At 49.3% G+C, this 25000-nt stretch overlaps 2 protein-coding genes across 4 annotated transcripts in view; both read right to left on the reverse strand.

Annotated features, from left to right (window-relative positions):
• LOC123509172 (mucin-4-like) overlaps positions 1 to 25000 on the reverse strand; it is a 34814-nt gene that overhangs the window by 2646 nt on the left and 7168 nt on the right. The window contains exons 6-16 of one of the 3 annotated variants that reach the window (XM_045263359.1): positions 23120 to 23656; positions 7496 to 7585; positions 7092 to 7205; positions 6100 to 6270; positions 5590 to 5763; positions 5210 to 5347; positions 4664 to 4875; positions 4036 to 4179; positions 1544 to 1837; positions 890 to 1009; positions 107 to 376 (exon numbers count right to left, since the gene is read on the reverse strand). In XM_045263359.1, the coding sequence (XP_045119294.1) occupies positions 1666 to 1837; positions 4036 to 4179; positions 4664 to 4875; positions 5210 to 5347; positions 5590 to 5763; positions 6100 to 6270; positions 7092 to 7205; positions 7496 to 7585; positions 23120 to 23656 (1752 nt within the window). In that variant the 3' untranslated portion in view covers positions 107 to 376; positions 890 to 1009; positions 1544 to 1665. Of the gene's footprint in view, positions 1 to 106; positions 377 to 889; positions 1010 to 1543; positions 1838 to 4035; positions 4180 to 4663; positions 4876 to 5209; positions 5348 to 5589; positions 5764 to 6099; positions 6271 to 7091; positions 7206 to 7495; positions 7586 to 11062; positions 12820 to 23119; positions 24911 to 25000 lie in introns of those variants that run through there. The other 2 variants (XM_045263356.1, XM_045263357.1) reach the window with 2 other exon arrangements.
• On the reverse strand, positions 15800 to 18415 carry LOC123509177 (muscle M-line assembly protein unc-89-like). The gene is made up of 2 exons (XM_045263370.1): positions 17757 to 18415; positions 15800 to 17606 (listed from the first exon to the last, which is right to left on the reverse strand). The coding sequence occupies exons 1-2, from the start codon at positions 18268 to 18270 to the stop codon at positions 16375 to 16377; spliced, it is 1746 nt and encodes a 581-aa protein (XP_045119305.1). The 5' UTR covers positions 18271 to 18415; the 3' UTR covers positions 15800 to 16374.

Below are 25000 nucleotides of genomic sequence, written 5' to 3' on the forward strand. Positions count from 1 at the left end.
CCAAAACACCTCAAAAACACAAAACACAAAACACTCAAAACACTCAAAACACACACACACACACACACACACACACACACACACACACACACACACACACCCTTACCTTCAGTGCCAGAGAGACAGAGAGGCCCTTCCCTTCAACCTCTTGTGCCAACACCCAAAAAGTTGTGTCCAGGTTTTCAAACATTGCTTCTTTCTCCCTTAGTGTGACCCCAGCTGACCTGACCTCCACCTGGTCCATCCGGCGGAGCGCTATCTTCACCCTCATCTCCTCGGTCCACCGGTACACCTCCTCCACTTCCAGGCACAGCGTTTTAATGACCCCAAGCTTAGTCTCCACCTTTTCTTTATAAACTGGAAGGGTTTGTGAGATCTGGATGGGAAGATGCAGAGTTAAGTTGTAGATTTGAGTGTTTTTGGGTGTTTTGGGGTGTTTTTAGTGTGTTTTTGGTGTTTTGGTGTGTTTGTGGTTAGTGTTGGGTGTTTTGTGTTTTAGTGTTTAGTGTTTTGGTGTGTTTTGGTGTTGTGTTTTGGGTGTTTTGTGTGTGTGTTTTGTGTGTTTTTGTTTTGTGTGTGTGTGTGTTTTGGGTGTGTGTTTTGTGTGTTTAGTGTGTGTTTGTGTTTTGTGTTTAAGTGTTTTGGTGTGTTTTGTGTGTTTTTGTGTGTTGGTGTGTTTTAGTGTTTTGTGTGTTCTGAGTGTTTGGTGTTTTGGTGTGTTTGTGTTTAGTGTGTTCTGTGTTTTGTGTTTGGGTGTGTTTTGATGGTTTTGGGATGTGGGGTGTTTGAGGTGTTTTAGGTGTTTTGAGTTTGAGTGTTTTGTGAATTTTTGCCTGTTTAGAGTCTGAGAGAGAGAGAGAGAGAGAGAGAGAGAGAGAGAGAGAGTTACCTTGTTAATCCGTGCCTGTAGAGAGGTGAGCTGTGAGAGAGAGGGAGAGGAAGGCTTGACTCTTCCTTCCTTCAGCTTCTTCATTGCTAATTGTTTGCTGGCCAACTCCTGAAGGTGGTTCTGTAAACAAACAAACACACACGTAAACACACACACACACACACACACACACACACACACACACTCTCTCTCTCTCTCTCTCTTTTACTCTCACATATATGTAAACAATTTTTTTTCTCTCACTCAAATGTAAACAAACTCTCTCTCTCTCTCTCTCTCTCTCTCTCACACACACACACTTGTAAACAAACTCTCTCTCTCTCTCTCTCTCTCTCTCTCTCTCTCACACACAAACAAACTCTCTCTCTCTCTCTCTCTCTCTCTCTCTCTCTCTCTCTCTCTCTCTCTCTCTCTCTCTCTCTCTCACACACACACACACACACTCTCTCTCAAACAAACACACACAAAAACAAACAAACAGACAGACACATTTCACCCTTTCATCCACATTTTCACCCACCTCATCCACTTTTCCATCTACTTTTACATCCACACACACCCTTCCATCCACTTTTCCATGCTTCCATCCACCTACCATCCACTTTTCCACTCTATCATCCACTTATCCACTTCAAATCCACCTGCTCCACTTACTAGCACCATAGTGGAGTGGGCGGATAAGGAGGCCTCATCCGTCACATTCACAGGGGCGGCCATCAACGCCTCCACCTGATCCACCCACGTCTCCAAGGAGTCATATTCACTTATTCCACCTGTTAGCAAGGTGGAGGAGGTGGAGGAGAGGAGTAGGTGGAGAATACTTGTTTCTCCACCTTTGTCTCCATTTTCACCTCCTCCACGTCCTCCTCCTCCTTCGTCGTCGTCTTCTTCTTCTTCTTCTCCTCCTCTTCCACTTCTTCTTGTCTTCCACTTTCCTCCTCTGCTATTCTGTAGATCAAGTGGATTATTTTTTTTAATTTCAGTTTTGTTGTCTCTCTCTCTCTCTCTCTCTCTCTCTCTCTCTCTCTCTCTCTCTCTGTGTGTGTGTGTGTGTGTGTGTGTGTGTACAAATCTCAAGGTAAAAATGTGTCCCAGTACTGAAGTGGTTAAAATAGTGAAGACTGTGGCCATTAATGCTCCATACACCCTTCCTAATGTCAATAAAATGGTCTAATGGTACACAAAACTCAATTAAAATAGTGAAGACTGTGGCCATTAATCTTCTGCCCTCCATACACCCTTCCTAATGTCAATAAAATGGTCTAATGGTACACAAAACTCAAGGTAAAAATGTCCCAGTACTCAATTAAAATAGTGAAGACTGTGGCCATTAATCTTCTGCCCTCCATACACCCTTCCTAATGTCAATAAAATGGTCTAATGGCACACAAAACTCAATTAAAATAGTGAAGACTGTGGCCATTAATCTTCTGCCATACACCCTTCCTAATGTCAATAAAATGGTCTAATGGTACACAAAACTCAATTAAAATAGTGAAGACTGTGGCCATTAATCTTCTGCCCTCCATACACCCTTGCTAATGTCAATAAAATGGTCTAATGGCACACAAAACTCAATTAAAATAGTGAAGACTGTGGCCATTAATCTTCTGCCCTCCATACACCCTTCCTAATGTCAATAAAATGGTCTAATGGCACACAAAACTCAAGGTAAAAATGTGTCCCAGTACTGAAGGGGCTAAAATGACTCTCTCTCTCTCTCTCTCTCTCTGGAACACTAATGGAATAATGGGATTCATATTAAGGAGTGTTTAAGGACCAGAGGATGCAAGGATTAATTTTGAGATGAAGGAAGGAGATGAGAAGGGAAGCTGTGTGTGTGTGTGTGTGTGTGTGTGTGTTTGTTTATATTAGAGATGATCTTAAAGTGACCCCAGTGAATGTCAATACTGAGAGACATGAACGAGGATTTATTTATATATTTCTTTGAAGTCGTCACCACAATAAAACATGCCTGCCGTTTGTTTGAATTAATTTATTTTGAAAGGAGATTAACTTTTGCAGAGGGTGTTTGAGCCGTCACCCAGTCCGTCAGCCAAATCCTTCACTACATTGCAAAGTTAGAGAGTGTGTTTTTTGACGTGACAAGGCAACTAATGTCCTTCTGTCAGCCAAATCCTTCACTACATTGCAAAGTTAGAGAGTGTGTTTTTTGACGTGACAAGGCAACTAATGTCCTTCTGTCAGCCAAATCCTTCACTACATTGCAAAGTTAGAGAGTGTGTTTTTTGACGTGACAAGGCAACTAATGTCCTTCTGTCAGCCAAATCCTTCACTACATTGCAAAGTTAGAGAGTGTGTTTTGACGTGACAAGGCAACTAATGTCCTTCTGTCAGCCAAATCCTTCACTACATTGCAAAGTTAGAGAGTGTGTTTTTTGACGTGACAAGGCAACTAATGTCCTTCTGTCAGCCAAATCCTTCACTACATTGCAAAGTTAGAGAGTGTGTTTTTTGACGTGACAAGGCAACTAATGTCCTTCTGTCAGCCAAATCCTTCACTACATTGCAAATTTATTAGTGTATATTTATTCCAAGCGTGTGTTTTAATGCCCTTCTGTCATCCAAACTCTCCAAGTGTGTGTTTTAATGTCTCTCTGTCATTCAAGCTCTTCCAAGTGTGTGTTTTAATGTCCAAAGCTCTTCCATGCAAATATCAAACAAATACTTTTTAAAACACTAATTGATACAGTTCATTGATAACCCATGACAACAGCTCCTCCTCCTGCTCCTCTCCTCCTCCTCCTCCTCCTCCTCCTCCTCCTCCTCCAGCTACTCTCCTTCACACTCCAGTTATCCATAGGCCTGATACGACCCCATTAAGAGGATTTTTAAAGGGTTAAATGGGGTTATTTTTGTGGTACCTTCAAATGAGAAAGCCCTACCTACACTTAGCCCGTGGACAGGATTCGAACCAGTGTGCTCGGGGATCCCTCGGACAATAAGGCATGCAGGATTCTATAGGATTATATTTTTAAAGAATCCTAACCTTGAATTAATTAGGTAATATTTCTGCAATATATTCCATCCACTTTTCCACAATTTCATCCACTTTCACACCCTTATATCCACCTAAATCTCTCTCTCTCTCTCTCTCTCTCTCTCTCTCTCTCTCTCTCTCTCACCTCTCCCTCCTCGCAGCAAGGTCCACCAGCAGAGCCTTCCACCTCTTCACAAGTCCATCCACTTTCTCCTGGATCTTCCGCCCTTCTTCCACTGGCAGGCCTTCCACCACCTCCCGGCCCAACGCCTGAACCGCCTGGCTGGGTCTGTGGAGGAGGAGGAGGAGGAGGAGGAGGAGGAGGAGGAGGAGGAGGAGGAGGATGTGGATGTGGAGGGGAAGGAGGAGGAGGAGGAGGTGGAGGAGGAGGAGAGGAGGAGGAGGAGGTGGATGTGGAGGAAAAGGAGGAGGATGTGGAGGAGGAGGTGGTGGAGGATGATGTGGAGGTGGAGGAGGATGTGGAGGATGTGGAGGAAGGAGGAGGATGTGGAGGAGGAGGTGGAGGATGTGGAGGAAATGGAGGAGGATGTGGAGGAAGGAGGAGGTGAAGGAGGAGGAGGAGGATGTGGAGGAGGAGGAGGAGGAGGAGGAGGAGGAGGAGGAGGAGATTAGCAAAAATTATTACATTTATTTATTAAAAAACACACAAACAGAGAGAGAGAGAGAGAGAGAGAGAGAGAGAGAGAGAGAGAGAGAGAGAGAGAGAGAGAGAGAGAGAGAGAGAGAGAGTAAACAAACACATAAATAACAACCTATGCTTTAAAGTGACTTGCTTCTCCATCTCCTTCTGTGTGGACTTTGCTTCCACCAGTGTCTGTCTGTCCGTACGTCCAGCCGTCTCCCTGATCCGCTCCTCTGCTCCACCTATCCACACAGAGAATTCATCCACCATCTTGTGCAGGCTCATCCACTTCTCAGAGCACTCCACCCATCGCCCGTGTTTGTCCGTCTGGCTGCGGTTCACCTGTGGATATGTGGATCAAGTGGAGTAGGTGGAATTTTAGTGGATTTAGGTGGATTTTGTGTGTTTTTGGTGTTTTTTGATGTTTTTAAGTGGATTTAGGTGGATTTTGCTGTTTTTTTTAGGTGTTTTTGGTGTTTTTAAGTGGATTTTTGTGGATTTTGTGGATTTTGGTGGATTAAAGTGGATTCAAGTTGGATTAAGTGGATCAGAAGTGGATTACAGGCTGATTATTCTTTCTTCTTCTTCCTTTTTTTTTTCCTCCTCCTCCTCCTCCTCCTCCTCCTCCTCCTCCTCCTCCTCCTCCTCCTCCACCTCCTCCTCCTCCTCCACTTACCTGAGCCCACTCCTCCCTCAGCTTGTCTCCAGCCTTCCGCACAGCCTCCTCTTCCACCCCTCCTCCACTTAGTCTCCTTCGCTCCTCCTCCACTTCATCCACCTGAGGCTTGAGTTCTGCCAGCTGCTCCTTCACCCTCTGTGTGGATTAAAAGTGGATTAAAAGTGGATCAAAGTGGATAAAAAGTGGATAAGTGGATAAAAAGCTCCTCCTCCTCCTCCTCCTCTCCTCCTCCTTCTTCTTCTCCTCCTCCTCCTCCTCCTCCTTCTTCTCCTCCTCCTTCTTCTCCTCCTCCTTCTTCTTCTTCTTCTCCTCCTCCTCCTCTTTCTTCTCCTCTTCCTACCTCCTCCTCCTCCTCCTCCTCCTCCTCCTCCTCCTACCTTGAGCTCCTCCTCCTGTGCCTTGAGGTTGTGGTAGGGGGTGGGGGAGGTGAGGGTTGGCGCCCCCAGCACCCTCGCTGTGGCCGCCACGCCCTCACGCAGCTGCCCTATGGTGGCCAGCAGGGCGGTGGTGGTGGTGGTGGTGGTGGTGGTGGTGGTGGTGGTCTTGCTTTCCTGTGGGATAGTAGTAGTAGTAGTAGTAGTAGTAGTAGTAGTAGTAGTAGTAGTAGTAGTAGTAGTAGTAGTCCCTTAAGGGCAGACCACTGGGCCCTAAAATCATTCACACCCATAATCTTCCTCCTCCTCCTCCTCCTCCTCCTCCTCCTCCTCCTCCTCCTCCTCCTCCTCCTTTTCCTACCTCCACCAGTCTTGAAAACACACACACACACACACACACACATCCTTTCTTCCTTCCCTCCTCCTCCTCCTCCTCCTCCTCCTCCTCCTCCTCCTCCTCCTCCTCCTCCTCCTCCTCCTCCTCCTCCTCCTCCTCTCCTCCTCCTGTCCTACCTCCACGAGTCCCTTAAGGGCCGACCACTGCGCCCTAAGGTCATTGACAGCCACTCTGATGTTGTGAGCGCGTTGGACATCCACCATATGAGTTTCCAAGGTCAGTGTGTCGCCCTGGGAGATTAAGGTCGCTACATCAGGCTCCACCGCCACCACCGCCCCCTCCACTGCCTGTAATGGTAAGGAGAAGGTCAGGGAAGGTCAGGTAAGGTCAGGTAAAGGTCAAAAAGGTCAAGAATGTCAGGTTAAGGTGGATTAGAGGTCAAGAAAAGGTCAGGTAAAGGTCAAAAAGCTCAAGAATGTCAGGTTAAGGTGGATTAGAGGTCAAGAAAAGGTCAGGTAAAGGTCAAAAAGGTCAAGAATGTCAGGTTAAGGTGGATTAGAGGTCAAGAAAAGGTCAGGGAAGGTCAGGATTATGATATTGGCTGGATTACAGGTCAGGGAAGGTCAGGGAAGGTTAGGAAAGGTCATGGAAGGTCAGGATTATGGTATTAGGTGAATTAAAGGTCACGGAAGGTCAAGGAAGTTCAGGGAAGGTCAAAAGGTCAAGATTAAGAAGCTATTAGGTGGATTATAGGTCAGAGAAGGTCAATGAAGTTCAGAAAAGGTCACGGAAGGTCAAGGAAGTTCAGAAAAGGTCACGGAAGGTCAAGAAAGTTCAGGAAAGGTCACGGAAGGTCAAGAAAGTTCACGAAAGGTCACGGAAGGTCAAGAAAGTTCAGGAAAGGTCACGGAAGGTCAAGAAAGTTCAGGAAAGGTCACGGAAGGTCAAGGAAGTTCAGAAAAGGTCAGGAAGGTCAGGAAGTTCAGGAAAGGTCACGGAAGGTCAAAGTAGTTCAGAAAAGGTCAGGGAAGGTCAGAGAAGTTCAGGAAAGGTCAGGAAAGGTCACGGAAGGTCAAGGAAGTTCAGAAAAGGTCACGGAAAAGGTCAAGGAAGTTCAGAAAAGGTCAGGAAAGGTCAGAGAAGGTCAAGTTAGGTGATCGTGGGTTACCTCCAGTCTGTGGCGGGCTGTGGGGTGTGGCGGGGGTGTGCGGGCCTGGGCTGTGAGTGCTGTGACCTTGTCCGACATTAGGCTGACCTCTCGCAAGTAATCCTCCACCTCATCCTGCGCACACACACACACACACACACACACACACACACACACACACACACACACACACACACACACACACACACGCAAGGGGAAAAATATATCAGTTTTCAAGGTGAATTTAAATATTACTACTACTACTACTACTACTACTACCACTACTACTACCACCACTGCTACTACTACTACTACTACTACTACTATTCTCAGAAATCCATAAACATTTCCACTTTCAACAAAAATAATAATAATAATAATAATAATAATAATAATAATAATAATAATAATAATAATAGTCATACCTTTTCTGGTGGTGGTCCAGTAGTAGTAGTAGCAGTAGTAGTAGTAATAGTAGTAGTAGTAATTTTGCTTCCAGTCATCTCCTCCTGCTTCTAAGAGAGAGAAAGAGAGAGAGAGTGAGTGAGAGAGAGAGAGAGAGAGAGAGAGAGAGAGAGAGAGAGAGAGAGAGAGAGAGAGAGAGAGAGAGAGAGAGAGAGAGAGAGAGAGAGAGAGAGAGAGAGAGAGAGAGAAAATCTTAGAAAAGGAAAGAAAAATGTGTGTGTGTGTGTGTGTGTGTGTGTGTGTGTGTGTGTGTGTGTGTGTGTGTGTGTGTGTGTGTGTGTGTGTGTGTGTGTGTGTGTGTGTGTGTGTGTGTGTGTGTGTGTGTGTGTTAGATCAGCACTATAGAAGGCAAGATAAACAAAACATGAAGCAAATTTCACTAAAAAGCAGAGAGAGAGAGAGAGAGAGAGAGAGAAAACTTACACAAAAACACTCAAAAATGCCATAAAAAAACACCAAAACACACACACACACACACACACACATGCAGTGAGATTTCTTTCCATCACCAAGCGTTAAAGTGCCACAAAACACCCCATAGTGCCAAGCCATGCAGTGCTGGGGGGGTGGAGGCGGTGCGTGGGTGCCGGGGGTGTGGCACTATCCCTGTGTGGCATTAAGGCAGCGGCCCTTACCTCCAACAGCGCCTGAATCGCCTCCTCCTCCAGTGTCAGATCCTCGTCAGTTGTGTCTTCATTCGTGTAATCTTCGCCTTCTGTTTCGCTAAATATCACGTCCCCTTCGCTTCCCTCGGTCGTGGCACTTACTCCACTGAGGCGCGGGTCCCTCCCCACCCCTACCGAGCCCCCGAAATCCCCTGGGGAGTCCTGGCGGGCGTAGGAGTCAAGGATTTCAACGGAGGAGTGAAGGACCTCCATCGACGTCGACACTTCGTCAGAACACAGACTTTCCACCATTTCCACAGACGCGTCGTAGTCAGGGGAGGAAGGGGAGGTGGATGGGGGGCTACTGGAGCTTTCCCTGGGGTCTTCCTGTGGCCTAGGACCCCTGGAAGACCCCCTCCGCCCACTCAAAACCACTACAAACCCTGAAATATCCTCAGGGGTCACCGGGCTGTTTCTCTCCAGTTTCTCCTCCGAAGGGGTGAATGTTGTGACGTCCGGGGGTGTTTGGGGTGACTGGGATGTTGGACGGTCAGCCACACCTGTGTCCTCACCCCTACAAGTCCCCAAGGGGTGTTTCCCAGCCTGTGTCACCCCTGCGGAGTCATCTCGAGGAATGTTATCTTGTGTCATGTTCGTCATTCTCTGTTGCCTCCCACGTTCCTCCCAAGGGGTGATGGTGACCTCTGTCCATCCGGAAGACTCTCTCAGGGTCATGTGCATCTCCCCACCCCCCAGGACCTCCTCCCCAGGGGTCCTAGTAGGCGTCAAAGGTCCCTGAACTTCTGCAATCCTGTGTTTTGTCTCTCTCTCTGTTTTTGTGGTAGTGATGGTGGTGGCGGAGGTGGTGGTTTGCTGTGGTGCTGTGGGCTGTGGTGGTGTTGTAGGCTGCTGTGGTGGTGTGGGAGGCTCTAGTGGTGCTGTGGTGGCCTCTTGCGGTGCTGTAGTGACTTGTATTGGTGATGAATCAAGCTGTGTCACCTTTATGTCCTTAATCTGTAGCTTGCAGGGGCGCTGTGGTGGTGCTGGTGTTGTCTGTGGCTCTGTGTGGCACTGTGACGCCTCCACTGGGGTCTCTTCAGGCTCTGTGGCACTGACCAGGGAGTCTACCACACTTTCTAACCCTTCTGAGGACTTCTGCAGGGTGTCTGTGGCGTCCTGGAACCCTTCAGAGGATTCTATGGGGCTTAACAAGGACCCTGAATCCTCCACAGCCCACCCAGAACCTCCACATCCCTGCCAACCCCTTCCGAGAGAGATGACGAGATAACTTCCTCGGAAATGGAATATGCCCCTGTTTCCGATCCTTCTGAGGACTTCTGCAGGGGGTCTGTGGCGTCCTGGAACCCTTCAGAGGACTCTAGAGGGCTTAACAAGGACCCTGAATCCTCCACAGCCCCACACGGAACCTCCATATCCCTGCCAACCCCTTCCGAGAGAGATGTCGCGATAACTTCCTCAGAGACGGATCGAGTTAAGGATTTTTCAGTGTCCTTAGAATTTCGGACATCGAGGTGGCTGTCATCCTTCACTACAGAGCCCCTGGGGTCCTTGTGGCTTCCCAGGGGCACGTGGATGACTGTCTCCGCCTCCGACAGTGTGGAAACAGAACTGTCGATGCTTTTGTGGCGCTCAAGAAAGATTGCCAGAGGAACACCAACAGGAGGATGTGCTGTTCCAATCTCAAGTTTGTCAATGTTCTCATAAACCTCACTGGCGTTCTCCTCCTCCTCCTCCTCCTCCTCCTCCTCCTCCTCCTCCACCTCCTCCTTCAGATAAGTCCTCAGGGATGTCTTCTGTAGCTCCACCACACTCTCCACCATCTCAAACGAGGAGGAGGAGGAGGAGGAAGAGCTGGAGGAGGAGGAGGAGGAGGAGGAAGAAGAGAGCTAGATGTGGAAGAGGAGGAGTCTGAATCTGATGAAGAGGAGGAGGAAGAGGAGGAAGAGGAGGAAGAGGAGGTGTCACTTCCCTTCCTCATCTTCCTCTTACGTTTGATCTTCCTTTTCTTCCCCTTCTCCTCCTCCTCCTCCTCCTCCTCCTCCTCCTCCTCCTCTTCAATGCCACAGCCCTTCCCAGCACCTGGCACTCAGAGGGGGTTACAATTGGCACTCTATAGACCAGTGCCACCTCCTCTTTGGCACCCCCTCTCTTACGACACTGGGGGGCACTGGGGGGCCTGGAGGTGCCATAGGAGGGCCAGAAGGTGCCAATCCATCACTAACTATGGCACTCTGATCAAACTGAGGTGCCATAGTGCCAGAAATAGTGCCAGGAACAGTGTCAGGGCTCAGATCGTTTCCAGGGGTGCCACAGGTGTAGTTGAGGGCCCTGTGGTGGAGTGCCAATGGGTAAGGGTCGTACAGAGGCGCCTAGGGGTAGTTGGCACTGTCTCCTGTTGGGAATAGTGCCAGGTACCTACAACGGCCACGACTGTTTCCCCAAGTTCCTCCATGGCCTCCTCCAGGGGTGCCATCTCCTCCCTTGGCCCCGGAAATTTTTTATGGCCCTCCTCCTCCTCCTCCTCTTCCTTCTTCTTCTCTTCCTCTTCCTTCTTTTCTTCCTCCTTCTTCCTAGGGTCAAGAGATTTTGTAGTGGTTTTGTGTGTTTCCTCCTCCTCCTCCTCCTCCTCCTCCTCCTCCTCTTCTCCTCCTCTACTTGTCTTCTTCTTCTCCTCCTCCTCTTCCTTCTTCTTCTTCTTCTTCTTCTTCTTCTTCTTCTTCTTGTCTTCCTCCTCCTCCTCCTCCTCCTCCTCCTCCTCTTCTTCCTTCTTATCTTTTTCTGTGGTTAGTTTGTCTTCTTCCTGTCTTGTTATCTTCATTTCCTTCTTCTTCTCCTCCTCCTCCTCCTCCTCTTCCTCTATCTCCTCCTCCTCCTCTTCCTCCTCCTTCTTCTTCTTCCATCTTCTCTATTCCTTCACACTTACTCTCTCTTCCTCTCTCCTCCTTCATTCCTTCCTCCTCTTCTTCCCTTCCTCCTCCTCCTCCTCTTCCCTTCCTCCCTCCTCCTCTCCTCCTGTCTCTAGGATGCTCAGGACAGCTCGCTCATAGAGGGTAGCTGCAGAAATCCTATTGTCTGAAGGATCTCTGTCACTTTCATCAGAGGAGGAGGAGGAGGAGGAGGAGGAGGAGGAGGAGGAGGAGGAGGAGGAGGAGGAGGAGTGGGCACCAAATCTTTCCCCTTCCTCTAAATCCTTCACCTCCTCCTCTTCCTCCTCTCCAGTGTAACTATATCGCAGGATGTCCAAGGAATCCCGCGTCCTGTCGTGTGCGTGTGGCTTCCTACGCGCACATGGACGCACACACGGGTCTTCTGGCGTGTGTACGTTTGGCTGTGGGGCCCGTGTGTGTATTTCTGAATCTGTGTGCGTTTGGGGGCATTTTGAGTCAATTTCGAGTGTTTTTGAGTGCGTTTGAAGGTGTTGGGGTGTCCTGGGGTGTGTCTCCTCATTAGAGTGTTTCAGGGGTGTCTTGGGGTGTTTTAAGGTCATTTTAGGGTCATTTAAAGGTGTTTGAGTAGTTTTGGGGACATTTAGGAAAGTTTTGGGGTCTTTTTCGAATATTTCTGGGGCATTTAAGGGGGTCTCCAGTTTGATAGGGTCATCTTCAGGTGTCTGGGCAGCTTTAGGGTAATTTTGGGGTGTTTCAGGGTAATTTTCGGACGTTTTAGGGACATTTTGCGGCATTCCAGGGTCATTTTGCGGTGTCCCAGTAGATTTAGGGACATTTTCAGACATTTTAGGGATATTTTCGAGCATTTTAGGCATGTTTTCGAGCATTTTAGGGTCATTTAAGGGTGTCTGACCAGATTTAAGGTCTTGTGAAGGTCCCTGGGGGTCTACTTCAGGGATACACATGTCGTCCCAGTCCCCGGAGACAGCCCCTTGCCTCTCAGACCCAAAATCAATAGACCCCTCTGAGCTAGACCCCCTCCTGCTCCCTGATTGGCTGGAGGACCCACTGCTACTATCCCATTGGTCAGGTGGGGGCTGGAGAGGGGGAGAAGGGGCTGACAAGGGGGCTGAGGGGGCTAAGTCGTGATTTTTTGGTGTTTTTTGAGTTCTTGGGTGGAAAAGTGTCCTTGTAAAGTTTGGCGAGGCGTTTTTCCTTTTTTGGGGGCTGTTTGGGGGTCTGGATGTCCTTGTGATTGTCTTCCTCTTCCTCTTCTTCCTCCTCCTCCTCCTCCTCCTCCTCCTCCTCCTCTTCCTCCTCTTCCTCTTCTGCGTCTTTCTTCTTCTCCGTTTTGCAAATCTTGAAGTATTTTTTCGGCTTCATTTTAAACTTCTCCTCCTCCTCCTCCTCTTCCTCCTCCTCCTCCTCCTCCTCCTCCTCCTTTTCATAAATCTTGGCATACCTCTTCTGTTTCTTCGTCTTCACCTCCTCCTCTTCCTCCACCTCCTCCTCCTCTTCCTCCTCCTCCTTGTCCTCATCATAAATTTTAGCATATCTTTTCTTCTGCTTACACAATCCTAAATCCTCCTCCTCCTCCTCCTCCTCCTCCTCCTCCTTGCCTCCTAGCCCCGTGCCAGCCCCTGCCAGGCCACAAATGTCCTCCAAGCTGGCACAGTCCCCCGGCCCAGCCTCGGACAGGGCGGCACTGTCACTAGAGAGGCTGCCACTATCCTCTGGCGCTCCCTCTGAGTAAAGGCTCTCTCGCTGACTCTGAAAGGAGCAATGGTGGTGGTGGTGGTGGTGGTGGTGGTGGTGGTGGTGGTGGTGGTGGTGGTGGTGGTGGTGGTGGTGAGGAGAGAGAGAGAGTTGAGGGTAGAGGGTAGAGAGAGAGAGAGAGAGAGAGAGAGAGAGAGTTGAGGGTAGAGAGAGAGAGAGAGAGAGAGAGAGAGAGAGAGAGAGAGAGAGAGAGAGAGAGAGAGAAATAGAGAAAAATGTGTGTGTGTGTGTGTGTGTGTGTGTGTGTGTGTGTGTGTGTGTGTGTGTGTGTGTGTGTGTGTGTTTGTCTCACATCTTTCCTCGTGTCTCGGTTATATTTCCTTATTCACTCTCACTCTCTCTCTCTCTCTCTCTCTCTCTCAGTCACAACCAATCAGTCAACAAATAAATAAATAAATAAATAAATAAATAAATAAATAAATAAATAAATAAAACAGATTTGACCCCCCCAGTCTCCGAATTCAAGGTCAACTGAGGTCAGGCGAGGTCAAAATATCACACGGTCAAAAATTAGGTCAAATGGGCTTAAAATGGGTCAAAATTAGGTCAAAATTCAAAATGGTTAAAATGAGGTCGTCAAATGGGTCAAGATTGGTCAAATGGGGTCAAAATTAGGTCAAAATTAGGTCAAAATGGGTCAAAATGGTCAAAATGGGTCAAGATGGGTCAAGATGAGGTCAAGATGAGGTCAAAATGGGTCAAGATGAGGTCAAGATGAGGTCAAAATGGGTCAGATGAGGTCAAGATGAGGTCAAAATGGGTCAGATGAGGTCAAAATGGGTCAAAATAGGGTCAAAATTAGGTCAAAATGAGTCAAGATGAGGTCAAAATAGGTCAAAATGAGGTCAAAATGGTGAAATGGGTCAAATGAGGTCAAATGGGTCAAAATGAGGTCAAAATGGGTCAAAATGGGTCAAAATGGGTCAAATTGGGTCAAAATAGGGTCAAACTGAGGTCAAAATGGGCTCAAAATGGGTCAAAATGAGGTCAAATTAGGTCAAACTGGGGTCAAATGAGGTCAAAATGTGGTCAAAACGAGTCAAAATGAGGTCAAATTGGGTCAAAACGGTCAAAATGGGTCAAGATGAGGTCAAAAATGGGTCAAACTGGATCAAAATTAGGTCAAAAATGGGTCAAAATGAGGTCAAAATGGGTCAAAATGGGTCAAGATGAGGTCAAAATGAGGTCAAAATGGGTCAAAATGGGTCAATAAGGGTCAAAATGAAGTCAAATGAGGTCAAATTATATGAAATAGACATAGGTGAGGTCAAATGAGGTCACCGGCTTGACCTTGACCTCTCTGCCACACAGGAGCCAAGGTTAGTGCTGGCGTGGCGTTAGTGCACTACTACTACTACTACTACTACTACTACTACTACTACTACTACTACCACCACCACTTATAATACAGTGTGTGTGTGTGTGTGTGTGTGTGTGTGTGTGTGTGTGTGTGTGTGTGTGTGTGTGTGTGTGTGTGTGTGGAATAAGCAAGGATGATAAAGAGAGAGAAATGTAAGAATAGAGATAATTTTCTTTTTTTCTTTCTTTCTTTCTTTCTTTTTTTTTTCTTTAAATTTTCTTCTTCTTCTTCTTTTTCCTCCCTCTTTCTTTTTCTCTCTTTCTCTCTCTCTTCTCTCTCTCTTTCTCTAAATAAAAATATCTTGATTCATTTTCTCTTTCTTCTTCTTCTTCTTCTTCTTCTTCTTCTTCTTCTTCTTCTTCTTCTTCTTCTCTTCCTCCTCCTCTTCTTCTCTTCCTCCTCCTCTTCTTCTCTTCCTCCTCCTCTTCTTCTCTTCCTCCTCCTGTTCTTCTCTTCCTCCTCCTCCTCTTCTCTTCCTCCTCCTCTTCTTCTCTTCTTCCTCTTCCTCCTCTTCCTTCACATTACTAATTAAATTTTGTAAGTTTCCAAACACAAACACACACACACACACACACACACACACACACACACACACACACACACACACTGGTTAATTACAAACATTATTATTATTATTATTATTATTATTAAAACACACACCTACACCATTTTACTAAGTCATCACCAAAAAACACCATTAAAACACCAGTAAAACACCACTAAAACACCACTAAAACACACACACACACACACACACACACAGAAACTCACAGTATATTTCGAGGAGCTGATTGGTGTTGACGCTGGTGGTGGTGGTGGTGGTGGTGGTGTCCCAATGTCCTGTACCGATGGTGATGTCACGATAACTTTTGGGACATATCTATCACTATTTTTAAGCTTTTCCAAGTCCCCAGGAGCTAATGGGACATATCCGGTGTCCCGCAAGGTGGTGGTGTGTCCCAAGGTGGTGTCCCCAGGCTGGCATGGGACATAGTGTAGTTTGTAGGTATCTGCCGCTGTGGTGAATGTCCGGACTGGCTTGTGGTATGGTGGTGGTGCGGTGGTGGTGGTGGTGGTGTCCAATTGCGGTGCTGTGGTGTCTATTTCCGAGGGCGTGACTTGGGTGATGTCCGATGCGAGATTGGTGTTTGGTGGTGGTGGTGGTGGTGGTGGTGGTGTTTCTGGTGTCCACTTTCTCAATTTCTGGGTTTATTTTAGTCTCACTTTCAATATTCCCGGTTCCCGTTTTCTGTTTGGTGTCCACTTTTGATGTCCCAATGTCCGTTTTCTGTATGATGTCCGTTTTCTCTTGAATTTCTGCCTTTTCCTCACAATCCACTCTAATCTTCCTTATTTCCGTTTTCTTTACCTCCCGATGTCCCACAGCCTTCTGGGACACTATTGGGACACTTGGTTCACTCACCACAGGGACACATGGGACATAGTTAATCCTGATATCCTTCTTCCTTCCCTCCTTCCTGCTTTCCTTCACTGAAACATCCTTCTCTGGGACATTTTGGGACATTTCGACATTTTGGGACACTGGGACATGAGGGATATAGTGTACCTTGACGTCCTTTGGCTTTGCTCCTGTGGTGTCCTTAGAAATGTCCTTATAAATGTCCTTTGAATCCTCAGCGATGTCCTTTTCTGTACTTGACTGACTTGCTATTGTTTGGACATGTATCCTAGTATCCTTAGCCTCAGTGGTGTCCTTCGGGGTGTCCTTGGAGCTGTCCTTAGGTGTAGGAGGGGGTTTCATGATAAAAGGGGACACCGTTGGGACATATGGCTTGGGATCCTTCTTTGAGACATCTGGAGATCCTTCAGATGTCCTACTGGTATCCTTCCTGATATCCTTCACCCCCCTTATGTCCCTACTGGGTGAAGGATGTGCCTCGTCCCATGTTTGAATTGGGACATGTGGGACATAGTGTAATTGGGGTGTCCTACCTTCCTTTGAGATGTCCTTAGGAAAGTCCTCAGCCTCTCTGGTATCCTTGGCGATGTCCTTCCTCTCCACCTTGTCCTTTGATGTCCTACGGATCACTAGAGGCTTTGGGGTCACTGGGACATGTGGGACATACTGGACCTGAGTGTCCTTCCCGATATCCTTGTGTTCTTTCTGTGAGGTGTCCTTAGAAGTGTCCTTGGGTTGTGGTTCGGTGTCCTTAGCACCCTTGATGTCCTCAGTAGCTTTTGGGACACTGGGACATGTGGAACATACTGAACCTGAGTGTCCTTACCTGTATCCTTGTGTCCTTTCTGTGGGGTGTCCTTAGAAATGTCCTTGGGCTGTGATTTGTTGTCCTTTGTGTCCTTAGCAGCTTCTTGGGACACTGGGACATGTGGGACATACTGGACCTGAGTGTCCTTTCCAGTATCCTTGTGTCCTTTCTGTGGGATGTCCTTAGAAATGTCCTTGGGCTGTGGTTTGGTGTCCTTTGTGTCCTTAGCAGCTTCTTGGGACACTGGGACATGTGGGACATACTGGACCTGAGTGTCCTTGCCTTTATCCTTGTGTCCTTTCTGTGGGGTGTCCTTAGAAATGTCCTTGGGCTGTGGTTTGGTGTCCTTTGTGTCCTTAGCAGCTTCTTGGGACACTGGGACATGTGGGACATACTGGACCTGAGTGTCCTTCCTGTATCCTTGTGTCCTTTCTGTGGGGTGTCCTTAGAAATGTCCTTGGGCTGTGATTTGGCGTCCTTTGTGTCCTTAGCAGCTTCTTGGGACACTGGGACATGTGGGACATACTGGACCTGAGTGTCCTTCCTGGTATCCTTGTGCCCTTTCTGTGGGGTGTCCTTAGAAATGTCCTTGGGCTGTGATTTGGCGTCCTTTGTGTCTTTAGCAGCTTCTTGGGACACTGGGACATGTGGGACATACTGGACCTGAGTGTCCTTGCCTGTATCCTTGTGTCCTTTCTGTGGGGTGTCCTTAGAAATGTCCTTGGGCTGTGGTTTGGCGTCCTTTGTGTCCTTAGCAGCTTCTTGGGACACTGGGACATGTGGGACATACTGGACCTGAGTGTCCTTGCCTGTATCCTTGTGTCCTTTCTGTGGGGTGTCCTTAGAAATGTCCTTGGGCTGTGGCTTGGTGTCCTTTGTGTCCTTAGCAGATTCTTGGGACACTGGGACATGTGGGACGTACTGGACCTGAGTGTCCTTGCCTGTATCCTTGTGTCCTTTCTGTGGGGTGTCCTTAGAAATGTCCTTGGGCTGTGGTTTGGCGTCCTTTGTGTCCTTAGCAGCTTCTTGGGACACTGGGACATGTGGGACATAATTAATCTTCATGTCCTTACTTTTCTTAGGCTTAGCTCCAGTCATGTCCTTGGGGATGTCCACAGGAGGCTGCTTTGGTAATTCCTTCATGTCCTTTTCTTCACTGGGACATGGTACAGATTCCTGGGACACTGGGACATGTGGGACATACTGTACTTTAGTGTCCTTAGTTGTATCCTTCACTTGAGGCTTAGAAATGTCCTTAACTGCCTCCTGTGTCCTTTGAGTGATGTCCCTTTCTGCACTGGGACATGGTACAGGTTCTTGGGACACTGGGACATGTGGGACATACTGTACTTTGGTGTCCTTACTTATATCCTTCACCTGGGGTTTAGAAATGTCCTTAACTGCCTCCTGTGTCCTTAGAGTGATGTCCCTTTCTGCACTGGGACATGGTACAGGTTCTTGGGACACTGGGACATGTGGGACATATTGTACTTTAGTGTCCTTAGTTGTATCCTTCACTTGAGGCTTAGAAATGTCCTTAACTGCCTCCTGTGTCCTTTGAGAGATGTCCTTTGACTCATTAGGACACTGCACAATATCCTGGGACACTGGGACATGTGGGACATATCCTATTTTACCCTCCTTGCCTTCCTTATCCTTCCTGTGTCCCATATCCTGATGTCCTACTGGTGTGCCTCCCTGGGACATCCCGTAGGACATCCCCGGGGGCGTGTGGGACATAGTGAACATCAACGGACGTCTGGGTGTGTGAAATGGACATCTTGGTGTGTGTGGTTGGGACATGGGACACATACCCTGGTCCACCTGTCCCTGCTGTGTCCTGGCCAATTGGGACATGCGGGACGTAGTGGATAGGACGCTGTTTGGTGTCCCTAGGATGTCCAATTTCCGTGTCCTTTATCTCAGTGACCCCTCCAATCTTGACCTGCTTGAGGGAGGCTGTCTTGACCTTTCCTGACCTGACCTCGGTGCCCCGGGCGAACTTAACTTCTGTAGGACACTCAGATGGGACACCAGGATCCTTCTCTGTGGCTTTCTCTTCTGTAGGACTCTTGGATAGGACATCAGGATCCTTCAGTGTGACCTTCTGTGGCTTCATCTCTGTAGGACACTCGGATAGGACACTAGGATTCTTCTCTGTGACTTTCTCTTCTGTAGGACTCTTGGATAGGACATCAGGATCCTTCAGTGTGACCTTCTGTGGCCTCACCTCTGTAGGACACTCGGATAGGACACCAGGATCCTTCTCTGTGGCTTCCACTTCTGTAGGACTCTTGAATAGGACATCAGGATCCTTCAGTGTGACCTCCTGTGGGTTCACCTCTGTAGGACACTCGGATAGAACACCAGGATCTTTCTCTGTGGCTTTCTCTTCTGTAGGACTCTTGAATAGGACATCAGGATCCTTCAGTGTGACCTCCTGTGGCCTCACCTCTGTAGGACACTCAGATGGGACACCAGGATCCTTCTCTGTGGCTTTCTCTTCTGTAGGACTCTTGAATAGGACATCAGGATCCTTCAGTGTGACCTCCTGTGGCCTCACTGTAGGACACTCAGATGGGACACCAGGATCCTTCTCTGTGACTTTCTCTTCTGTAGGACTCTTGAATAGGACATCAGGATCCTTCAGTGTGACCTCCTGTGGCCTCACCTCTGTAGGACACTCAGATGAGACACTAGGATCCTTCTCTGTGGCTTTCTCTTCTGTAGGACTCTTGAATAGGACATCAGGATCCTTCAGTGTGACCTCCTGTGGCTTCATCTCTGTAGGACACTCGGATAGGACACCAGGATCCTTCTCTGTATTATTGTGAGTGTCCCTTTTCATAGCTGCAGCAAAATAAAATGTCTTAGTCACTTCTTCCTGCACCTCCTTGGCATCCTTCACCTGTGGGACACCAGTAGAGGCGCCTGGGACACCACTCTTCATATGTCCTCTCTTGGGCAGGAGCTGGAGGCGGTCCGTGGGTGGGACATCGTGTTTTGGTGGTTCATTTACGCGGGACGGCTTTCGAGCGGATTTTAAGGGCGGTTCGTAAACTGGAGGTGTCCGGGGGATGTCCCTAAGCTGGTCCAGGTCTATGGTGTCCGTTCGCAGTGTCCTTTTCACAGGCCGGACCAGTTCCTCGATTTCTGTGGCCTCTGTGGTCCACTTCGCTGTCTCTGTAGCCTCGAAGTGTACCGTTTTTGTCTTGATGTCCCAAAAGTGTCCCAAAGTATCCTTTTTGATGAGATGTACCGGTTTTTCCATTCCTGTGTCCTGTGTGGGCTGTTCTGCTGTCCCAGTGTCCCAAGAGTGTCCCAAAATGTCCGTTCCTTTGGTGGTGGTGGTGGTGGTTTGTGGTGTTATCCTGTTCTTTTCCTCTTCTTTTTCCTCTTCCTCTTCCTTCTTCCTGTGTTCTTCCTCCTCCTCTTCCTTCTTCTTGTGTTCTTCCTCCTCCTCCTCCTCTTTATTCCTTCCTTCCTTCAGACTGCCATCTACTTTCCTCCTCTTCCTCTCCTCTTTTGCCTCTTCCTCTTCTCCTACCTCCTTCTCACTCCTCTCTTCCTTCTTCTCTTCCTCCTTTCTCTTCTCTCCTTTCCTCTCTTCTTCCTGTATAATCATCTCTTCCTTCTCTTCCTTCCCTCTCTCCTCTTCCTTCTTCTTCTTCTTCCTCCTCCTCCTCCTCCTCCTCCTCCTCTTTACCAAACTCAGGCAAACTGTGAACAGATGAATGCTTAGAGCTCATTCTAAGACCAACGGGGGACACAGCACGCCCTTCAAGTGTCCCAATGTCCCCAAGTGTCCCTACCACAGTCACGGCCACCCCATAGCGGTCCACCACAGCCAAGGACTCTTGTATATCGTAATAGGATAGCGCCTCGGACACACAGTCACTCTCCTGAACTGTGGTGGCAAAAGTGTAGCCCTGCGGAAGTCCAGTTAGGGTCCCAAGATCCCTAGGGAACTCCAGGTCAATTAAGTCGCTGGTCTGGCTTGGAGGGTCACTAGAAGGGGCCCCGAGTGCTCCTGATGGGGCTGTTTGGGTGAGGAGGGCCATGTGTGACGCCTCAAATCCCAGTGGTAGGCCCTCGTCTGTCTGTGTTGTGTCGGAGTGTGTTGTATCGGAGTGTGTTGCTTCAGGGTGTGTGTCAGGGTGTGTGTTGAGGTGTACAGTCTCAGGGGTCCCAGTAATGGCCTCCACGGTGGTCACAACGGCATGGCAGGACTCCCCCGGGGCCTCTAAGATTTCGGAAATGCATGCAAATCTCCTTTGTGTCTCCTCCGCTGTGGTTAGCCCACTACCTCCACGCTGGGTACCATCACTTCTAGCGACGCCGTGGATAGTTTCCGCCCCTTGACCACTCCTAAGGCTTCCCAGGACATGACTTGTGGGATTAATGTGTGGCTGATGTCCTCTGTGTCCTTAGAAGCCATCACAGGATCTACTGGGGTCTTAAAAGTAGGATCGAACATTTCCACATCCTCGATATCCTCCATAGGCCCCACCAGCACCACCCTGGAGGTCGCCACGCCCCTGGACAACCCTGGGGACGTGGTGGAAGGGACCTGACTCTCTACAGCGAAGGAAGCAGGTGGTGTGGCCTCCTCCAACACCACCACCGCCTCCCCTTCCGTCAGATCAATATCCTGAGAAGCTGTTGATATCTTCCTCTTAATCTCCTCCTCCTCCACATCCTCCACTTTACCCTCAGGAGTGGAGGACCCTGCACCATCGAACACCTCCATGACCTGACTGATCACCACCTCAGCGCTCCACCTCCCCGGCAGGCTGGTGGTGACCTGACCTGGCGTGGCGAAGGCAGGGGTCACATCACCCACTTCAAAACCCTCAGCTGTTTCTTCTTGCCCCGGATCAGTCTCTATGGACGCTGTTGAAATCTTACGTTCCGCCACAGCACTGTCTGACTCCCCGGCCTTCTCCAGCGCACCAGGGACGAGTGAGAGCGTGTGAGAAGGGACAGAGGGAGAGGTGAGAGTGTTTCCTGCCCTCACCACCACCTCCTCTCTCCTGTGTTCAATATTTTCACATTCTTCTCAACCAGACATTTAATTTCTGCGTCTTCTTCTGCTGGGAAAGTTTGGGACAGGGCTGTGGTGAGCTGCGTCATGGCTGTGGGGGTGATGACAGGCTGGGAAGAGGCTGGGAGAGACTGAGAGGCTGGGAGAGGCTGGAAAACTGGGAGAGTGGCTGGGAGAGACTGGGACGCTGAAAGAGGTACTGGGAGAGGCTGGGAAGGGAGAGGTTGTGTTAGGAGAGGCTGGGAGGCTGGGAGAGTGGCTGGGAGAGGCTGGGAGGCTGGGAGAGTGGCTGGGAGAGTAAGTGGATAGGTGAAGTGGTTGATGTCGTCAAATATTTCATCAGAATCAGAATCCGACGCATCAAATCCAGGTGGAGCATATCCGCTGCCCATCCGCCTCTGCCTCCAGTCCTCCACTTGGTACGTCACCTCCACCAGCGATCCACTCTCCACATCCGCAGCCTCCACTACCTCCATATGTGCCAGGATATCCTCCACATTCTCTTCCACACTGTCCTCCACACTATCGTCATCCACGTACACCGCCTCCACATCATCAAAACGAACTGCTTTCTTTGCCTGGCTCCTCTGTGGTTCTGCTCCTCCACCTGTGCCTCTTCCACCTGTATCCCTCAATCCACCTGGTGTCATAGTAGAGGCTGGCTGCGTTGTGGTGGTTTGTGGTGGTAGTGGTGGATGTGGAAGGGTGTACGGTGCATTACTCCACCCCTCCACGCCTCCGGACAGCATAGGCAATGTGGAGTAAGGTGGCAAAGAGGGAGTGTCTCTATTTCATCCACATCTTCCACATCTTCAGTATCCTTCACCACCACGTGATGTTGCCGCAAAAAATCGACCATGGAGGCAGAAAGTCCACCGGCGGCGGAGTGTGTCATAATAGGTGGAGGGGACTGCTCTTCCACCTCCTCCACCCACTCCACCATAGACCCCCCCATGGCGGAGAACCGGGGGGGGAGCTGACCCACACTTGAGATTCCAGAAACAAACATATCTTTTCTAACAGTCATTTCACCCCCTCGAGAAGGCGACAGGGGGCTTATCTCCCCTGCAAAGCCCCCTGGAGGGTCGTAGGGGTGGCGTGGATCCCCTGCCACGCCCCCTGCCACCCCTGTCACCCCCGTAGAGCGAGAGTTTGAGGGAGAGGCGATCGAGAGAGGTAGAGAAGTGGCTGACTCTGGAGAGTAAACCTGGAAATTCCCAACTTAAGATAACAAGCTTGTAGACAGACGGACAGGCAGACAGGCAGACAGACGGACGGACACACGGACACACGGACACGGGCAAGGGGGGGGCGGGCGTAGGGGGTGTCCTTGCTTCATGTTTTGCTTGTTTTTCTTGTTTTTTTTTTGCATTTATGTGATAAGTTGAATTTTTTTTGGTGAAATCTTGAAGTGATTTGTAGATGAAGGAAGGAAGGAGGGAAGGAGGGAAGGAGGGAAGGAGGGAAGGAGGGAAGGAGGGAAGGAGGGAAGGAAGGAAGGAAGGAAGGAAGGAAGACAGACAAACGCAAGAACCCAACACCATATTCTGTTTGTGGTTTACCGAATAGAGGCCAAACAAACACCCAAACACCCAAACACCCAAACACACCCAAACAAACACCCAAACACACCCAAACAAACACCCAAACACACAAACTTACCTCTAAATCCACAAACTCCACGTGCATCGACGCCTCCTCTTCCTTATCCACTTGCTCCTCTTCCTCCTCCACCTCCACCTCCTCCTCCACCTCCTCCACCTCCCCCAGAGCCTCCACTGACCCTGGCTGGGAGATCAAAGTCACTCTAACCGCTCTCTGTACTTCAGGTAAACGATTTTCAGACGAGGCCACGAGAGTCATTCTTTGCACCACTTCAGAGGACTGTATTGATACCCTCTGAGGTCCCCCGGGGGAGTGGGCGCCTCGGTGGGTGTCTCCAAGGGTGTATGTGTCATCCTGGACTGTGGCGGTGGTGGTGGTGGCTGTGGCGCGCGGTGGAGAGGGTGGAGAAAGTGTGGTATGGTTTTCTAAGATCCCTCTCGCAAATTCTACTTCTGCCACGTGGATTTCTTGTATAGTAAACTCAATGGGGTCTTGTCCAGGGGTGTTTGGGGTGTCCTGGGGTGCTGCAGGGGTGTGTGAGGGTGCCACTGGGGTGCTCGGGTTGTCTGGGGTGTCTATGGAGGGTGGCCCTGGCTGGGGTGTGGTGGTAGTGGTTGTGGTTGTGGTGGAAGTGTGTTGTGGTGTTATAAGGGGTGTTGACTTAGGTGATTGTGGTGAGTGTGGTGGTGCTTCTGACTCACCACCACCACCACCATCGTCACCACCACCATCACCACCACCATCACTACTACTCGCTTCACTAAGAACTTCTTCTAACTCCGCTATCATCGCCTGTAACGCCTCCACCGGTAACTCCACACCACTCCTCCCTGCTCCACCTGATGCGGGCTTCCCTGGGGCACCATCCACCAGGGGCACGGCATTCTGGGTAGGTGGAGGAGCGAGTGGAGAGGCGTTAACGACAGACATGTGGATAGGCTCGCTGATAGCTATCTGAGGTATGAATGCTGATCTCTCCACTGTTCCTTCCTCCTCCACCGCCTCCACCGCTCCACATGGGCCTTTAGAGGACGCCACGCTCTCAGAAATGGACTCAAGGTCAGAAAAGGTCGCCTCAAGGTCACGGCTGGCCTCAGAAGCGGGCGCCATGTCAGTATCCAAGGAGGTCAAAGATTCAAGGTCATCTTCATCTGGTCTAGGATGTGGAAGAATACTGGACGATTTCAGGCGTCCTCCACTTTTTGCCACCTCCTGCAGGCCTGCGATAAGGTCATCCAGCCCCCCCTCCTCCTCCTCCTCCTCCACCTCCTCCACCTCCTCCTCCTCCTCCTTCCCCCCCGCAGGACGCTCTAAAGTGGAGCAGGTGGAGGGAATATTGAAGGATAAATGAGATATTATCATTTTCACTTCCTCCACTTCCACTAAATTCAATCTCTTTCCTCCTCCACTTCCTCCTCCACTGTCACTCTCCTCCACCTTGGTCGGCGTGGAGGTGGATGGAGTGCAAGGCTTCTCCTCCTCCACCGCGATCCGCACTACGCTGTCCCCAAGTCCACTTTCACCCCAAACAGAACTCTCGGTGGATGAAAACATGCTTGCTTCCACTTTTTCATCCACCAGATTATGGGATACTAACGGCTTCACCACCTCCTCCACCCACTTGTCCGAGGTGGAGTGGCTGGTGGACTGCGAGGTGGATAAAGTGGATAGCGAGGTGGATTGGGTATACTGGCAAGTGAAATTAGTGGATACAGTTCCTTCCACCTCTTCCACATCTGTTTTTTGTGGCTCAGATGTGGATTTGAGTGGATTTTCGCTTGTGGATGAGGTGGAGGTGGTGGTGGTGGTAGTGGTGGTGATGGTGGTGGTCTCCTTACCATGCAAACGCTGTAAAAAACGCACATGTACACACACACACACACACACACACACACATAATAATAATAAAATAATAATAAAAATCGCTTTTCTATATTT

Source organism: Portunus trituberculatus, chromosome 26 (assembly GCF_017591435.1).
Source record: "Portunus trituberculatus isolate SZX2019 chromosome 26, ASM1759143v1, whole genome shotgun sequence".
Taxonomy (NCBI): Eukaryota; Metazoa; Arthropoda; class Malacostraca; order Decapoda; family Portunidae; genus Portunus; species Portunus trituberculatus.